Below are 18,786 nucleotides of genomic sequence, written 5' to 3'. Positions count from 1 at the left end.
AAGTACATTTTGTGGAATCATATTACTCAGTACTTAATTGAGTCACAAAAGTAAGTGTCAGTCATACAAATATATCTTCTAAAGAATGGCCAAAAGAATGATTGTTATAATCATGGAAAATCTGATTTCATTACGGTGCATTATATTAAATAATGACCTAATAAAAATGATTAGTAAAATAATTAATTGGATCAGCTATAATAAATCTTTTATGGACCTGTTTTGATAAGGCAGCAAAAAGTCCTTTGGTATTGAGTAATTAGTTGATGGACACTCTTTTCACTGTTGTAGAAATGAATAATTAACTGGAAAATGGTTTCAGAATATAAAATCTTACAGATTTTTAAAGAATTAGGAATCCTGTAATTCAAACTTTTTTACACTCTCCCACCAGCAATTGAGGATGACTATACTGGACCTAAACTTGAAGATGGGAAAGTTACACTGAAGTTCATGAAAGAGTTAATGGACTGGTTCAAAGACCAGAAGAAACTGCACAGAAAGTTTGCTTACCAGGTGAATGCTCTTCAAGTGCAAACATGTACACAGATATTGAAACATCTATTATTTATTATTACTAAAATGGATAGTTCACCCAATGCTATTATCATTTACTCACCCTCACCTGTATACATTTCTTTTTTCTGCTGAGCACAAAGGAAGATATTTGGAAGAAGTTTGTAACCAAGCAGATCTCGGCAGCCATTGACTACCATAGCAGGGAAAAATATACTGTGGTAGTCAATAGCTGCCAAGATCTGCTTGGTTACAAATCTCTTCCAAATCTCTTCCTTTGTGCTCAGCAGAAGAAATACATTTATACAGGTTTGGAACTACTTGAGGGTGAGTAAATAATGATTTTTTTTGTATCCCTTCAAGTTTGGGCTATTTACCTTGGAAGAGGATAACAATTCAGAAATATAATAATAGAATAAAATAAATTTGGTAGAGATATTTTCTATATTGAGGCTGTCAAAGCACTCGCATATCATGGTAATGCACCCAGAGATTTTCCTGGGTCAGAAATGGTCTTTGGTGGTGGCTGACCAGTCATGGTCATCCACACACATGTATGCACGCACACACACACACCAACAGTAAAAGTACCTACCCGCGTGATCTGTGAGCCCAATACTGACAATAAATGTAAAATAAATGTAAACATTTTTTTTTTTGCTTTTTGTTACTCGTCTAATTTTGATATCTCATTATGTATGATGTCTTGATGTTTGTTTCTTTAGTTCCTCATTTTTACACAGTTTGCTTGGTTTACTGATTCATTATTTTGGCAACAATTATTAAAAAGCAGCATTAAAAATGTAATAACAAATAGTCTAATTCTCTGCCTTAAACAATTTAACTTGCGTTTTTCAGCTGTCACCTTTTTACTGTCTAAACAAATTTTTTTTTGTGGTAATTTACTACACATTATCAATATAAATACTCAAAATAAATACATGAAAATACTGTGGATTATTAAGACTAATTCTTACTAACCCCTCTTGTTTAATGGAGTAAGCACACTTAATTCTCATTTCAGAGGTGTTGTGAGTAAATGATTACACACCGATTCGTGAGTTCAGTGTTGGACAGATCAGTTCATTAAAATGAATCGGTTCAAATGAGTCATTAGTTCGCGAATCGTACAAAAGCTGACACGTTATGTGTGAACCCAGACTCTTAAAACAACGCAAAAGATTGATCACAGAAAACACTTCATAAGGATATTTTTCCGTTTATTTGAAAGTATGGTTCATGTCAGCTGCATGTGCAAAATGTCTGTTAAAAGAGGTGCGATTTTTGAGCACAATTCACATCCTGTGGCAATTGAGGGAAAATATTGAGCGAACGCGCCACGTGGCGCACGGATTCAGTCTTCAGACCTTTTACCATTTTGTCAGTTCTGTTGATTTTGATTGATATGCGTGAGTGAGAAAGAGAGAGAACGGTGATGGTTTTGAAGACAGAGAGAGCGCCTTCTCCTTCACTCAGTTAACGAGGGAGCACGTTAACTGAGTGTCAGAACAAGCAGAGAGTCACGCGCATTAGTTATCTACATCTATTTATAAATCACAATAACTCATCAAATAAGGCTTTGGCGGGACAAAAAAGTTTCAATGTAGGAAAAACCCTGGCAACCTCTTGAAAGTTTCTTATGCTTATTAACCAAATTATGGAAATTTCCCCAGCTAAAATATTTTTGTTTATATTTTTCTTAAGAAAAACGAATTTAAATAAAGATGAAAGCCAAAATGACATTTTCTCCTGAGATTTGGAGCCAAACTACAGGGGAGTATAAATTACTTTAAAAAGATGTCACTGTTATTTTTACATAACAGATTGGTAGGTCTGTTTTTGTTGCTTTATATCCCGATGGTGACAGTTAAAAAAAATGGGAAAATGCTGTTTATAAGGCAACCTGCACTCTTAGAATAAAAGGTTCTATATAGAACCATAAAAGGTTCTATCAGCGCTATGTAGTTGGAACCGCTAAAAGGTTCACAGCAAAAAATGCTTTTCTTATTTAGTATTTTTGTCTTGTTTCTAGTCCAAACATCAAAACATTCTTAAAACAAAAAGTATCTACTAGACAAGCAAAAGTAATTGTCTTATTTTTTGGGGGAAAAAATACTCAAAATGAAGAGTTTTTTTTGTTACGATAAGAAATGCATTTTTTTTTCTTTGATAAGAAATGCATTTTTTTTATTTTTATTTTTGGAGTGTTCTATATAGAACCCTTTTTAAGTGCCAAAAGGGTTCTTTCTTGTCATTATAGACCCTTTTAGCATAAAAGGGTCTTTGGAGTATACTCAACTATACTTGTGTTCTATATATAACCTTTTAAGGGTTCCAAATACGTAGCGCCGATATAACCTTTTCTTCTAAGAGTGTGAGATACAAAGGTTTTGCATTCTGGTTCTTGACAAATATTAAGTTTGCCATTTCAATTTTTAAGGCCCTATATGGTTTAATCACAATGCGGCAATGCCCAATTTGTTAATATTACCTATTTTTAGTGGTCAAAAACTAAGTATGGGTAACATTTCACACAGCTGATATTTATTGATATTTATTGATATGTATTGATTGATTAAAGATAAAAAAAAAAAATTCCCCACCATTAAAGGTCCAATGGCATGGATTTTTTTAATTATTATTTTATAATGTTTCCTGAGGTGTACTTATATTGTTAGTGTGGTTTTTACATCAAAAAATGTCATACTTTAAAAATAAAAGGCATTTTTTCAGTGTTGATAATACCGTATTTTCCGGACTATAAGTCACTCCGGAGTAGAAGTCGCATCAGTCAAAAAATGCGTCATGAAGAGGAAAAAAACATATATATGTTATATATATATATATAAAAAAACATATATAATATATAAAACTTATATAACTATATATATATATATATATATATATATATACATATATATATATATTAATCAGCTAATGCTTGTCTTGTTTATAATGTGCAGTGATCAAATGCAAAGACACATCACAAATAAAAATCCTTTTTTACTGTGTGATTTGGTATCATGTTTAGATATTGGAATAATAAGTATTGTAAATCGTCACCTTCCTAAAATAATTGCCTAAGTCATTTTTCCAGGTTTCTCAGAAAACACAAAAAACTGAACCAATAATTGAATATATGATATTTATTGATAATGTCACTCAAAAAGTTTATGTCAGAAGATGACTATTGACATACTAATAACAATGCATGTCAATTATGTTACGTAACAGGAATAAATGACTTTTGAACATGCCTTTGTGACTTAGGCAATTTTAAATGTTCAACTCTGTCTACAATAAAACATTAGCAAACAAACTAAACATCATTCTGAGGAGGCATGTGCATCTCATCAATTCCACTTCCAGCTCTTCTTTGTGGGGTTCTTGCCTGATGCCTATTAATGTGGCAAATTATCAAAGTAGTGATGACACTCAACAGGCATGATGTGTTTCATTGACTGGAGGTCCTGGAACTTTCTCTCCTTGATTGGCAGAGCACATGGAAACATTCTTATCCATAGTATTGGCTCTTTTGGCAACTGCACCCTCTGTGGCAGTTCCAATTTTTACTGTTTTCTAGATGTTTCTCAAATTTAGATTAGTTGACTAGTTATTACAAATCTTCTGTTTAAACGACTGTCGTATGAGTCATAGCCATAGACTGTAAAAACAAATATGGACGTAGTGTCTGTGACGTCACCCATAGGATTCTGATAAGCCGTTCTGAAGCCTAAAGCAGGGGCGAGCTGGGCGTTGCCATCTTGTGAGCGAGTCATCCCGGGTCACTCCTGGATAACAGAAAATGGGAAAAAAAAGCTGGGATATGTGCGGAGCTGAGGTGACGCAATGACTATAGACGGCAGATAAATGGCTATCCACTTGTAACCACGCCCTTAATTATGCAGAACTTTAAGGCTTTATATAACGTAAACGAATGAGTTATAAAAAAAATCACCCACCTCACAGTTGTCATGAAAATCAAAATTAGCCTTATAGGCCAAAACCACAATTTGTACCAGGCTGTAAACATGTTTTTTTCTGCTGTAAAGTTGAGAATTGTAACATGGGGCTCAATGAGATTCTGCTCCTTTCTGGAGCCTGCCTCTAGTGGCCAGTTGAGGAATTACAGTTTACATTCCGTATTGGCTTCAAGAGAGATCGCGGGAGGTTGCCGACATTCTTATTGTAAATACTTGAAATTGCAAACAAAAAAAATATTTTCATTTATATCAAATGATTGAATGTGACTCATTTGTGGTTATCAGTTTGTATAAGCACATTATGCAATGCAATATTAATCATGAATTAAAAAATATATATTTTGAGCAGGTGTTTTGAAACTTTTGACTTTCACTGTATTGTAGCCCAGTGCAGTGCAAGTGACATTTTTGAATAGAATGCAAAAAACTTTTAAAGGGATAATTTACTCAAAAATGAAAATTAGCCCATGTTTTACTCACCCTCAAGCCATCCTAGGTGTATATGACGTTCTTCCTTCAGATGAATACAATCAGAGTTGTATAAAAAAATTCCTGCATTCCAAGCATTATAATGGCAGTGAATTGTAGTTTTGTTTTTAAAGTCGATAAAAGTGCAGCTATCCATCATATTTTTTTAAGAGAAATGGCGGAGGATTCCGATATAAGAGAATAGAGGCTTGAGTTTGTTGCCCAACCCTATCCGCTAGAGGCGTCAAAGCTTGCAATGTTTCGGTATGATGCTTCATGGCAGGGGTTCCTCTTTTGCCGTAAGTCGAATTATGTACGGCTTTTAATCGGAAGTTAGTTATTTTAGTCTATAAAGGTTTAAATATGGATTTTTTTTCCCCCCACAAACGCATCACTTTGCTTCAGAAGGCCTTTATTAACCTCCCGGAGCCGTGTGGAGCAGTTATATGATCGATAGATGCACTTTTATGGACAACTATTCACTGCCATTATAAAGCTTTGAAGAATCAGTACATTTTTAATACAACTCTGATTTTATTTATCTGAAAGAAGGAGGTCATATAAACCTTGGATGACTTGAGGCCGGGTGAGTAAATCATGGAGTAATTTAAATTTTTTGGGTGAACTAACCCTTTAATTTATATTTCGAGAATATATTGTACAGTAAATATAATAAATCAGGAAACTAAATGAGGTCAAATATATAAATTTGTGCTTATAGTGCAATCATTCTGAAGAAATGTAAAAAGAAAATTCTCAAACTTGATTATCAATTGAACCAATGCCAGACGGCCCTATCATATAAATCAATTGATCCTACAAAACAATCACGTCATTGCCCCATGATCATAATCAAAATGTCTTTACTAATTTTTTTTTATTTTTTTTTTTAGATGCTGGTTCAAGCTAAAGAAGTTTTATCCAAACTTCCGAGTCTTGTTGAAGTTTCGTTAAAAGAGGTAAGAATAGGATGAGCAGTCTGTTTCAGTTTTCTCTTTTTATACAGGATTGTTGTTTGTGTTTTTGTCATCCTTAGTAAAAAATAGTAATTCCCTTGGGCAATGAAATGATTTTCTTGTTCTCACTGTTCATTTCTCTTGTTGTTTAGACAGAGAAACTGACTATTTGTGGAGACACGCATGGCCAGTACTATGATCTTCTAAATATTTTTGAGTTGAACGGCTTACCATCTCCAACTAATCCTTATGTATCCTTTTCCTTTTGGGTTTGTAATCTTAATTGTGAGAGAGATGTTTTATGAAAATTATTTGATTATATCAATTTGATTTAAATGAATAAGCTACACTGTACACACTTATCCTGTGCAATGTGTTATGATTTAATGATTTATGCTTTTACCCACTGTACACGGCCCCTTGTGGCAAAACAGAAACACATGGCCTCGAGTAGGGCTGGGCGATATATCGAATATTAGCGATAATATTGCAACAATTTTGACGATGATGTAAAATTTGAAAATATCATGAATATTGAATATTTCAAATTCAAGCATACTTTCTCAAAGAACGTTACCAGATAATACAGATAGTGCAGAGGGTCTGCTTCCACCATTCACTAAACATTGGAAGCAGAGGAGTTAAATATATACGTGCAGCACATGACAAAGAAAGAAACAGAAACATCTGTTTGAATATGAATTAGGTCTTATTTAATTCTATAAACTATAATACTGATCTGCCAACATTGTCGCTATATGATAAATTAAAATAAGCTGATAACATCACTGTTTTCTCCAGTACGACTGTACAGCCAAATCTAATTTTGTCGCAATATTATCCTGTTTGACACTGTGAAGCTGCTTTGACACAATCGTGATTGTAAAAGCGCTATATAAATAAAGTTGATTGATTGATCTGCGCATGTGAGAAATAAAAGCGCAGCACGGGACATGCTCAAGCCGGGCTTTGACCTGAAGCGCGCGCAATTTTTCATACGAACTGTGCCCTGCTCTGAATTAAACTGCCTGTGTAAAAACTCCCTTTATATTCTTAAAATGAGAGAAATAACTGCTTATTCCTAATTTTTAAGTTTATGTTTAAGAGACATGAACAATTTGTTTGATAAACATCTATGACCTTTGATACGTCTAGTCTTCATGCTGTATTGATTATTATTGTATGGTTTCATTAATAATAAATGTACATTTGCATAAAGCATGCATATTTGTCCAAACCCATGTTGATTAGAGTATTAAAAACTTAATTTAAACTTAAGATACATTTACAATTGCTTAAAATGTCCGATTAAATTGCGATTAATCGTGAGTTAACTCATGAGAATCATGCGATTAATCGCAATTAAATATTTTAATCGATTGACAGCCCTATTATTAATAATAATCATACAATTGTTCCTCCAACAGAAACTGCCAAACTGTTTGCTTTTTTTGTTTTTTTGTTGTTGTTTTTTACACCATTGCAAAGTAATTTTGATGTGCTATATGCATTAGCCTTGACTTGAGGATCTCAGCTGTTCAATGGTGACTTTGTGGACCGTGGCTCTTTCTCTGTAGAAGTCATTCTTACGCTTTTTGGCTTCAAGCTGCTCTATCCAGAACACTTCCACCTGCTAAGGGGTGAGGACACACCAAAACTTCCTTGTATTGTACCAGCAGAATTTCCAAAAATATTTGTGAGAGAGAAAAATGAAATGTATTTTCTCTGTTTTGTTTTGTGAAGGTAACCATGAGACTGATAACATGAATCAGATGTATGGGTTCGAGGGAGAGGTGAAAGCGAAGTACACTGCCCAGATGTTCCAGCTTTTCAGTGAAGTTTTCCAGTGGCTTCCTCTCGCTCAGTGCATCAATAACAAAGTACTGGTAAGGAAAAAATCAAATGTCAGATCAGTATATACTAGGTGTGGGATAAAAGGTCAAGGCATCGTGATTCTCTCTCCAACAATTCTGGATCTATTTTTAACTTTTTTTAAAAAACTATTTTGAAGTTTTTATCCGCAAAAAAACTCTCTCTCTCTCTCTCTCTCTCTCTCTCTCTCTCTCTCTCTCTCTCTCTCTCTCTCTCTCTCTCTCTCTCTCTCTCTCTCTCTCTCTCTCTCTCTCTCTCTCTCTCTCTCTCACACACTCTCAAACACTCACTCACTCACTCACTCACTCACTCACTCACTCACTCACTCACTCACTCACTCACACACACACACACACACACACACACACACACACACACACACACACACACACACACACACACACACACACACACACACCAAACCACGTTGTTATTTATTTCAAAAGAGATCTGTGCATTAGTGTGAATGTCAATGTCATCAGTAATAATTAAACAACAGTAAAGATGAGAGAGAAAAATGAAGCTTCTGCATGGAAAACATTTAAATACAGAAAGCACTCTTTGTTTATTGCTTGTAATATGTTTGTTTGTTCCTCTTTATTATTCACTGCCTGCTTTTATGTTTTGAAGCTATATCAGTTTATTTATTTAAAGTTCTTAATATTTCATATTTTCAAATAATATTCATTTAATTTTTAAATTTGTAATTATTAAAAACATGCTTGTATAGGGCTGTGCAATATATCGAAATATCGCAAATGTACATATTATGGTATGGTACGCAATATCTGAATGATTTTAATCACACAGCCCTATAATTACATATGTATTTAATGTTTTTTTGTTGTTTTGATTTACAAGTCATTCAACTAATTAATTAATAAAAAAATCGTATAATTTCTTTGTCTTTGAATTTGAGTAATTTGAGTTGAATTGTGTTTCAGGTGATGCATGGCGGACTGTTTAGTGAGGATGGTGTGACCTTAGATGACATTAGAAAGATAGACAGGAACAGGCAGCCTCCGGACTCTGGTAAGACTTATCTGATAGTATATATTATATTATTACACGGCTCTGTGAAATGCTTGATTCTGATTGGTCAATCGCGCATTCCAGCGGTACGTTATTTCCAGATAACACCCGCTCATACGGGTACTACGAGTTACTTGACCGGTACTACTCCTATTCTTAACGCTGGCGCCATCTTGTGGCTTAAACAGCCGGTTACAATGGAAGACTTCAAGGCAGCTTTCCTTTATAATTTTTTTAATATAGATATTTTTCTTACACAAACGCATCGATTCGAATCAGAAGGCTCTATTAACCCATCGGAGCCGTGTGGAGCACGTTATTTGACGGACAGCTGCATTTTTATGGACTTCAAACACAACTACAACTAGGCTACTGCTTGGATTAACGTTAGCCTGGACTTTTTAAATATAACTCCGATTGTATTTGTCTGAAAGAAGAATGTTATATACACCTACGATAACTTGAGGGTGAGTAAATCATAGGCTTGGTTTCATTTTTGGTGAACTAACCCTTTCAGCATTCATTTTCAACATTTAGCAAGGGCATATGGCAAATCTTCAGCAATAAATAAAGGCTAAAAGGAGGTTGGAACTGTTTTCCTTCGCGGAAGCTTTGCGTAAGAGCTAATAAAATATTTAATCTCGAGACAATATTTTGTGTCTAATAATTATTTATTTGAGACTAGTAGCCGTGTAATAAGCGGGATAATGTACACCGAGCCGGTTTTTATCGCAGAATAAACCCCTTCAGAGTGATGCAAGACCCCTCCGCTTCGCGTCGGGGTCCTGATCACTCTGTCGGGGTTTATTCTGCGATAAAAACCGGCTGGGTGTACATTATCCCTTACTTATATAAATAATATATATATATATATATATATATATATATATATATATATATATATATATATATATATATATATATATATATATATATATATATATATATATATATATATAATAATAATAATATATTTTATTTGTAAAGCCCTTTTCATAGTTAAAAACAATCCCAAAGTGCTACGCATAAAAATAAAAATAAAAAATAAAAAATGAATTAGCAAAAAGTAAAAAATGCTTGTTTAAAAAGAAAGGTTTTTAGTTTTTTCTTAAAAGAGTCTATGGCTTGAGGAGCCATATATATACTTGTGCCACTTCAAAGACACTTTATAATATGTAAACAGTATATAATATGTAGATATAATTTGCAAGCTATTATAGTTAATTCATAGTTTGTATATTGTACTCTCTGCCTAGTTAATATATTAATAGCCTATAAAAACAGCAAGTTATTTATTCTTTGTCACTGTAATTAACACAATTATTGTTTATTGGCTAAAAATATTTAGATAATGTTTTTTATGCTTTGTTAAAATCATATTAACCAAAAGTGATGTGCAGTATTTTAAACCAGTAGTAAAGGAGTTGTTAATGGTTATTAAGAGTAAATAGTTTTTACTTTAGATTAGGTCTCAGATATAACTTGGCGAAGTGATATAGAACTGTAATCAAGCATTCGACAGCCACTTGGTATAAAGTATTTTAATTGTTTACCTAGTAATAACATATAAACTGAGAAACTATTACAGATTTGTTCCAACAACCACCCAAAAACTATAGCAACCACATTGTGATAACCTAGCAACCATTTAGAGCACCCTAGCAACCACCTAACACTGCTGTAAGACCACTCAGAAGGCATAGCCAATCACGCACAACACTAGCAAAGTGGTATCAAGTGTTTCACAGCCATCACCACAAATATTTTCATTGGAAAGTGTAATACTCAAATTGTTATTTGTAACTCTGTTGCACAGGTCCAATGTGTGATCTCTTGTGGTCAGATCCTCAGCCGCAGGTTAGTTCCTGTTCCCCTCCTTCAGCTAGCCAAACGTTTTAGGTCACAGCATTCACCTTTCCTTTGTTTGACTGATGTGTGTTCTCTTCCAGAACGGACGGTCCGTTAGTAAGCGGGGTGTGAGCTGTCAGTTTGGGCCTGATGTTACAGAGCGCTTCTTGGATCAGAACAAACTGCAGTACATAGTGCGCAGTCATGAGGTGAAAGCTGAGGGTTACGAGGTCACTCACTCAGGGAAGTGCATAACCGTGTTCTCAGCACCAAACTACTGGTATGATAATCTCTCTGTCATTATTGTGTATTTTTGCCCTTATTAGTGCATTGTGATTTTCAGAGAGGACGTATTAATGGCACAATATGACTTGTGTACTTGCATCATCCCAGTTGTTACCAGCAATGTTGAAATCCAGACAAAACACCAATTTTAACTAGAGTTACTCATTGCATCGCCTGTCAATGATGCCATGTCCGTGTTAAAGGAACACTCCACCGTTTTTCACCGTGCTTCCCCATAATATAGTCCCAAGTCAATATCTGCCTAGGAAATAGCCTAGTCTTAATCTGCATTGCTATTTGTACTCGTTAGTAATTTGGTGGGTTTTTGGATCACTTTTACTCGAGACATGCTAGCTGGCAACATAGGATTCCATTCATTATGCTAAGCTAAGCTAGCGGCGACTGTGCCAAACTAAAACAGTGCATGGACTGAGACAAAAATGCATTTGCCCACATCTAAATGTAGGAAAGAAGTTGAATAAGCCCTATTTCTAAAAACGGTGGAGTGTTCCTTTATGCTCAATTTCTGTAGAAACCATGGAAACACCAAAGACATTTAATGTTATGGGTTTTATTAGACAGATGAGCAACTGTTTGGATACCTTTATTGACAGAAAATCAATCATTGTCATATAGCTCAACACGGTTAGTCTTATTACTTGAATCTCTTGATTTCTTGATTTACCACAATTAGCGTATTTGTACCATGCATCAGAGACAACACATTTTTTAGACAATTTTCAATTAATGCAACCTTGCTGACAAACATTTGATGTGCAAAAATGTTATGATCAAGTCAGAATTAAATGTTTGAAGCCAGGGCCTAAAACGCTCGCCAAGAGCCAAATGCAAGGAAAAATCGACGTTGCTAAGTATATGAAACCGTGTTAGTCGCCAGTTGGCCAGTAATATTTTTATGAATTTTAATGCAAAATTGTGAGAAAGCGAAAGTAAATTTCATTCTGTGTGGTTAGCAAACATCGAAAATGTGCGTCCAGAAATCCGCATTTCAGTTCACGAATACTCAGTTGAGCTCTTTTTCACGTATTCTTGTGCTTGAAGACATATTCAAACAAAATTGTCTTGACAAGTATCCTTGTGAACATAGTTATGTCTTAAGACTGTTAACCTAAACAGCATGTGTAACAGTTTATTGGCTCGTGTAGCTCGAAAAAAACAAAGAACAATGACTCATGGCTCTTGAAGTTTGTCAATTTAATTAAGGATTAATGTTTCATGGCAGATCAAATATATAAAATTTTACAGTACATTTTCTTTAGCCAATGGCCATTGGTAGGTGCGACAAAAAGATAGTTTTAGGTGCTGTTTGAACGCCTTACTACAGACTCATTCTCCATCATTTACAAATTGTATGTGTATCTTATTGTTTTTTTCTTTTCTGTGTGCTTTTTTTTTGCTCGTAGTGACCAGATGGGAAATAAAGGAGCTTACATTCATCTCAGGGGATCAGACCTCAAGCCAGAGTTCCACCAGTTTAATGCTGTGGTCAGTGGAATTACATTTTATACATTATTTACATTCATTCATTTTGCAGATGCTTTTATCCAAAGAGACTTACAAATGAGGGAAATCAAGGTTATTAATGAGAAAAAAATGTGTCCGAAAATGCCATACATTGCAATCACTGTAAAATTATTTCAATATTAAAGGAACACTCCACTTTTTTTTCAAAATAGGCTCATTATCCAAGTCCCTTAGAGTTAAACAGCTGAGTTTTACCCTTTTTGATACTTTTAGCATAGCTTAGCATACATCCTTGAATCATATAGGTCCATTAGCATCAGTGATCAAAAAAATTACTAAAGACTTTCAATATTTTTCCTATTTAAAACTTGACTCTTCTATAGTTACATCGTGTACTAAGACCAACGAAAAATGAAAAGTTTCTATTTTTTTTAGACCGTTATAGCTAGGAACTACTTTCTCATGCCGGCTTTTTTTGCGGCTGTCATGGGTGTAGCGGCGCAATGATATTACACAGTGCCGCCTTCTGTCAACATAAACAGCATGACAATCTGCTTGCTCAGAGAGCGTGCGTTGTAACCATGAAGACGTTTGTGAGAGATGATTCAGAACATATTTACTTTGGTGCAGATCCTGAACCATATCTATTTGAACCGGCTAATGGACCTATATGATTCAATAATGTATGCTAAGCTATGCTAAAAGTGCTACCGCCAGATACAGAGATCGGCTGAATGGATTCAAAAAAGGGTAAAACTCCACTGTTTAACTCTAAGGGACTTGGAAAAGGAGTGTTCCTTTAATAGAATTTATATAATAATTTCAGAAAGTGTCAAACGTTTTTTTTCACTGGTCTAAAATATCTAGTTTTGACCAAGAATGTTCCTTTTGGTGCATCGTGGCTGTAATTTTTGTGGCGTATCAATTACATTTTTTTAACAATTTCACTAATTTTATTAATTAGTATGCATTATATATAATGTATTGCTGTAATAAATGCAGTCTATATACATGTATATATATATATTTTTTTTTACTTTTCCTCAGCCTCATCCAAATGTCAAGCCGATGGCATATGCCAACTCTTTGATGCAGCTGGGTATGATGTAGAGGTTTTCCATTGATCACACAGCAGCTGCTGGTCTGAAGTCCACACCAATCCTTCTAAATCCACTCTCACATTCTTCTCATCTGTTTCAAACAAACAGTTTCTTCCTTATTGACACGCACACACTCTTAAAGTACTCAACATACCTGTAGTTACATAGGGGAGAAATGACGCATAGTCATACATTGGCGATGCCTTGACTTTCAAAAAGGAAATAGGAATGTAATTTGCGCGTTTTAATGGATGTCATTCTTGGGATGATGCTCCTCAAAAGACACAACCCCCCCCCCCCCCCCCCCCAGCACCCCCACACCCTTGTCATTAATGTATCCGTTCACATAGAGCCGCATAGTTTGAATTGGATGTTGCTCTATGATAATGGAGCTGAATTGTACCAAAGAATGGGCAAACGCGTCCCAAAGGAAGAGTGCTGATGTAGAATTTCAGCTCCTGTGACCATATTATTATAAGAGGCATAAAACCCGATCAGCACTTTTACCCAAAGGTGTGCTTCTACATAGGCCCTTTATTTTGAAAAAATATGAATACCCCCATGAATACTTCATAACATCATCACCCCCCCCCCCCCCCCCCCAATACACACACACACACACACCCACAATCCTATTTCGTGTTAGTGAAGTTATGTTGGGAGAGAGAAAAGTGTGTCATTTCATTTCTGTAGCAGTGAATGTGTTATACGTGTCATCTTTCAAAAACATTTAATAAAAAATTTAAAAAACTATTTTTTATAACAAGCTCCATCAGGAAACCTTACCCAGAGCATCTGTCTTGAGTTCAAGAGTTTCTGTGTGTCAAAAACATCACAAAACAAGTTTATGTACTGTATAAATCCAGTAGTTTTCTTCACACACTCTTTCCCTTTCAGAATGGGGAAAGGTGCAGTATTGTGAAGCTCAGTAACTGTTTGGTGTCCTTCACTATGTAGGCAGCTCCCACATGTTCTTTCTCCCAACATGCTTGACTGAAATGCACTGGATATCTTCTGTAACTCTTGTACCTTCAACTGTTTGTCTAGCAGATCCCGAACCCTTTGTGTGGACTCAAAATAATACAGCAGAAACCTACCTTCCTCTTTTTAAGCGCACAGCAGCCATGTCCCATGCCCTTATGATTTTTTAGAGAATATCATTATTCATTATATACACCAACATGTAGGTTTATATATATATATATATATATATATATATATATATATATATATATATATATATATATATATATATATATATATATATATATATAAAATACACACACATACATACTGTATAATTGAAATTTCTGTGTACATGTTTGGAAAAAAGAAGTTATTGAATAAAAAACAACAGTCCTATAATAGAATGTGGTCATACCTTTTTTTGTGAACAATATCTGTGTTTTAGTTTAGAAATGAATTGCACCAGTAGTGAGAGGTTTATATTATCAGCATTGGCTGCAGCTGATAATGAAACGTATTCAACAGGGACTGAATGGGAAAATGTTCAATATTGCACAATAGGCATCATGTCTATGTTTCAAATAAAATTTGAAAAACGGACAAAAAAACACCCAGTTTTGTGACTTTTGTGACTCGTGAAGGTTTGGTTGTCCTATATCGACCCAGAGCAGTATTTATTTGAAAGCCAAGCATGACACTGTGAAAGAGAAGTTCCATCACTGACCTGTATAGGTCCATTAAGCGTGTTAGGTCAGAGAACAGTGCAGAATTTATTGCAAAGAAGTTTCTGTGCTCGCTAAGCAAAAACTGTATTAGGCACGAGACCTCGGAACCATTTTCCACCTATTGAATTTGGACTTCTGGGAAAAATTGGTGAACCCTGTTTGAAATGGCAAGGTGGTTCCTAGAGAGCAAAGGTTGTGTCTGTAATGACTGCTTCAGTAACTCACAACAGATGCTACAATATATATGAACCCAGAAAAAACAACACACACCATAAGCCCCCTTCCACCAAACATTACACTTGGCACAATGCAGTCAGGCAAGTACCGTTCTCCTGGCAACTGCCAAACCCAGACCGTCCATTGGTTTGCCAAACAGAAGCGTGATTGGTCGCTCCAGAGAACACGTCTCCTCTAGTGGCGGCATGTTTACACCACTGCATCTGATGCTTTGCATTGCACTTGTTGATGTAAGGCTTGGATGAGCTGCTCGGCCATGAAAACCCATTCCATGAAGCTCTCTACGCACTAGGGATGCACGATATTATCGACATGAAATCGGAACCGATGCGAAAAATTATGCCGATATACCTTGCCGATATGATAAAGTGTTGATATTTGCCTGCAATAACTCACTTGTGCAAGGAGTGCTATAGCGATAAGATCATGTCAGCACTATGGTCATTCTTGGAAGTAAAAAAACAAGCAAATACAATGCATGTATGGTGATTTATATTGACAGTTTTTAAGTGCTGCCTTGAATTTGTGAATGCACGTACAGTAGGATGTGACTGTTATAAACAAACTAGCCCAAATGAGCACAATAGTGTCTCCACACTCTCTAGCACGTGCAGCAGAAGCTCCTCCAGGTCCTAGTGCCCGGCCTCTGGAATGTGTTATGTATGTGTGTGTAGTGTGTATGTGTGTGTAGTGGGGGGCGCTGTTGCAACAGTAATAAAATGAAAAGTAGAATAAACAAATATTTGACGTTTTTCCGAATAAATAAATCAGTAATGATGTCATACATCACAAGCATGACACTTAAATTAAATACTTTTAGATACAGTTCACTAATCTGTGATACAATTTTATAAAATGGTACTTTAAGCTAAACACAGCATAAACTAATGTCATGCCACCCCCACTCCATGTGCACAAACGTTAAATCCAAAAATAAATATTTAGGTTACATCTGCAACTGTCTGGGGTGAAAAATCACTGACTATTATTACTGATTTCATAAAAATTTAAAATAAAAGGTCCAACATTTTCTAGTGGTCTGTAATTCTGTTGAAAGGGTAGATGAGATCCCTAAATTTCTTGCAGTTCTTTTTAGCCACAGACCTCGAGTTGACACAGAATGACCCTATAGATTCGAGGGACATCTTGCTTAAATGACAGTAGTGAGACATTATAAAAATATAAAGTTGCTAAAGATTATACAGATTTTATATTTTAACTGGGAGTTGATAACACGTTCATGTTAAAGGCAAAATGTGAAATGTAATCTAAAATAATGCTCTTTCGTAAATTATCTTACTGGAATTTTGAAAGGCACTGAGACACTTTCTGCAAAACTACCCTGGGAGTTCATATAAAATCATTGGGCACCTCATGACTGAATACTTCAGTTCACTTATCAGTTTACCAGCAGATCCCCAATGCCCTCAGATCAATTCTGCTGTTTAGCTGCCAAGGTTAAGTGTGCTTCCTTCAAGTCTCTCAAATATTAGGAAATCCTGCTCCTTGTGCAATTTTAATAATCAAAAATCAGGTCAGTTTTTATAAAACGGATCTCAATAATAAGCGACCGAGGATCATTATTTTGACAGCAACTCTAAGGATTCATGGTAGTGATTTGCTGTTTTACACATACACTGCTTCCCTCCATATCTTTTTTACTACTATCTTATTGTACAGCCGTGGTCAAAAGAATTTGCATTGATTTTGTTTTCACAAAGTTTGATGCTTCAGTATTTGTGGGTTATTTTTTTCACATTTCTCTGGTATACCAGAAAACACTGATAAGCATTTCATACGTTTTAAAAGCTTTTATTGGCAAAAACATTCAATATGCAATACGTTCGTGTTTACAGTCTTGAGACACCTTTTTTAAAATCCCTGTAATTCACTCTGGCATGCTGGATATCAGCTTCCGGGCCAAATCCTGACTGATGCGATCCATTCTTGACTTATTAGTGCTCAGAGTTGATGACAAATTGTGGGCTTCCACAGGTTCTCTTTGGGATTAAGATCTGGGGAGTTGCCTGCTACAGATCTAAAATATCAGTAATGCTCTCTGAGCTATACTTCATTATCATCGCCTTGTGACATGGTGATCCATCATTCTGGAATATCACCAAAAATCCTTGGTCGTTTGGAGAAAGTGCTCTTGCAGGATGTTTTGATGCCATTTTGTATTCATGGCAGTACTTTGAGGCATGATTTGCGAGAGAGCCCAATCCCTTGGAAAAAAAGCAACCCCACGCATGAACTGTTCCAGGATACTTCACTGGCATGACACCGGACTGGTCGCATTCATCTTTTCTTCTCTGGAAAATAGATTTTCATCATCAAAATTAAGCTTTTTGCAGTTATTTAAAAATGCATCTGTTTACTCTGCACTATACTCTAGAGACAATCCGAATCAACACCACAACAAATGAAGCAGAAACTTTGTGATACGCAAAATTAATTTCACTCCCAATACTATTGGCCAAGGCTTTAGTTCACCATTAAGGGTACAGTGGGGTTCAAATTCAAGTAGAGTCTTGCGCTTGAGTCCTTCGTCTAGGACAGATTTACCTTATTGCATTCAAGAATTATGATTCAAATCCCTAAACCTAAAAATATATCTTTCTCATTTAAGGTTATTATTGTTGCATGCCGTATTCATTAATTTAACGATTCACAAATATGATTGGGTCCCAGAAAGATGATCAGGGCTATACAGGAACATTCAAACTAAAAACCATATCTTTTTGAGATGTATGCATGGTTTTAATTTAGGTAAGTTACTTATCTTGTATTTTATGAAGGCCTTGTAAAATATTGTTAGAATGTGCGAAAATGGGCTACTGTAGACTACTACAGTGGATCCGGAAAGTATTCACAACGCTTCACTTTTTCCACATTTTTGTTATGTTACAGCCTTATTCCAAAATTGATTAAATTCATATTTTTTCCTCAATTCTACAAACAATACCCCGTAATGAAAATGTGAAAGAAGTTTGTTGGAAATCTGTGCAAATTTGTTAAAAATAAACAAAAAACAAAATCACATTCATATACTTACGTACAAGAACAGGTGCATTTCTACTGATCATCATCCTTAAGATGTCTCTACAACTTTATTGAGTCCACCTGTGTTAATGCTGCGTTCCAGGCAAGTTTTTGAGCCTGTAAGTTACAACTTTAAACAACAACTCACGACTTTGTAGCATTCCAGGCAAAGTCATGCCAAACTGCCTGAGCATCACAAATTTGTGATGCTCAGGCAGTTTGGCTTGTTTCAATTAGTAATCCCACACATTTGATTGGCCAAGCAGTGTTG

The 18,786-nt window shown here is 35.3% G+C and overlaps 1 protein-coding gene across 1 annotated transcript in view; it reads left to right on the top strand.

Moving 5' to 3' along the window:
• ppp5c (protein phosphatase 5, catalytic subunit) overlaps positions 1–14,746 on the top strand; it is a 52,048-nt gene extending 37,302 nt beyond the window's left edge. The window contains exons 4-13 of the mRNA XM_067450045.1: positions 395–516; positions 5,861–5,926; positions 6,076–6,174; positions 7,458–7,563; positions 7,667–7,809; positions 8,740–8,827; positions 10,644–10,684; positions 10,777–10,955; positions 12,385–12,466; positions 13,493–14,746. Coding sequence (XP_067306146.1) covers positions 395–516; positions 5,861–5,926; positions 6,076–6,174; positions 7,458–7,563; positions 7,667–7,809; positions 8,740–8,827; positions 10,644–10,684; positions 10,777–10,955; positions 12,385–12,466; positions 13,493–13,555 — 989 coding nt within the window. The 3' untranslated portion in view covers positions 13,556–14,746. The remainder of the gene's footprint in view (positions 1–394; positions 517–5,860; positions 5,927–6,075; positions 6,175–7,457; positions 7,564–7,666; positions 7,810–8,739; positions 8,828–10,643; positions 10,685–10,776; positions 10,956–12,384; positions 12,467–13,492) is intronic.
• Positions 14,747–18,786: the final 4,040 nt, after the last annotated feature.

This window comes from Pseudorasbora parva, chromosome 8 (genome assembly GCF_024679245.1).
Source record: "Pseudorasbora parva isolate DD20220531a chromosome 8, ASM2467924v1, whole genome shotgun sequence".
NCBI lineage: Eukaryota > Metazoa > Chordata > Actinopteri > Cypriniformes > Gobionidae > Pseudorasbora > Pseudorasbora parva.
Note: the sequence above shows the minus strand (reverse complement) of the source record. Positions and strands in the feature narration are given on the sequence as shown.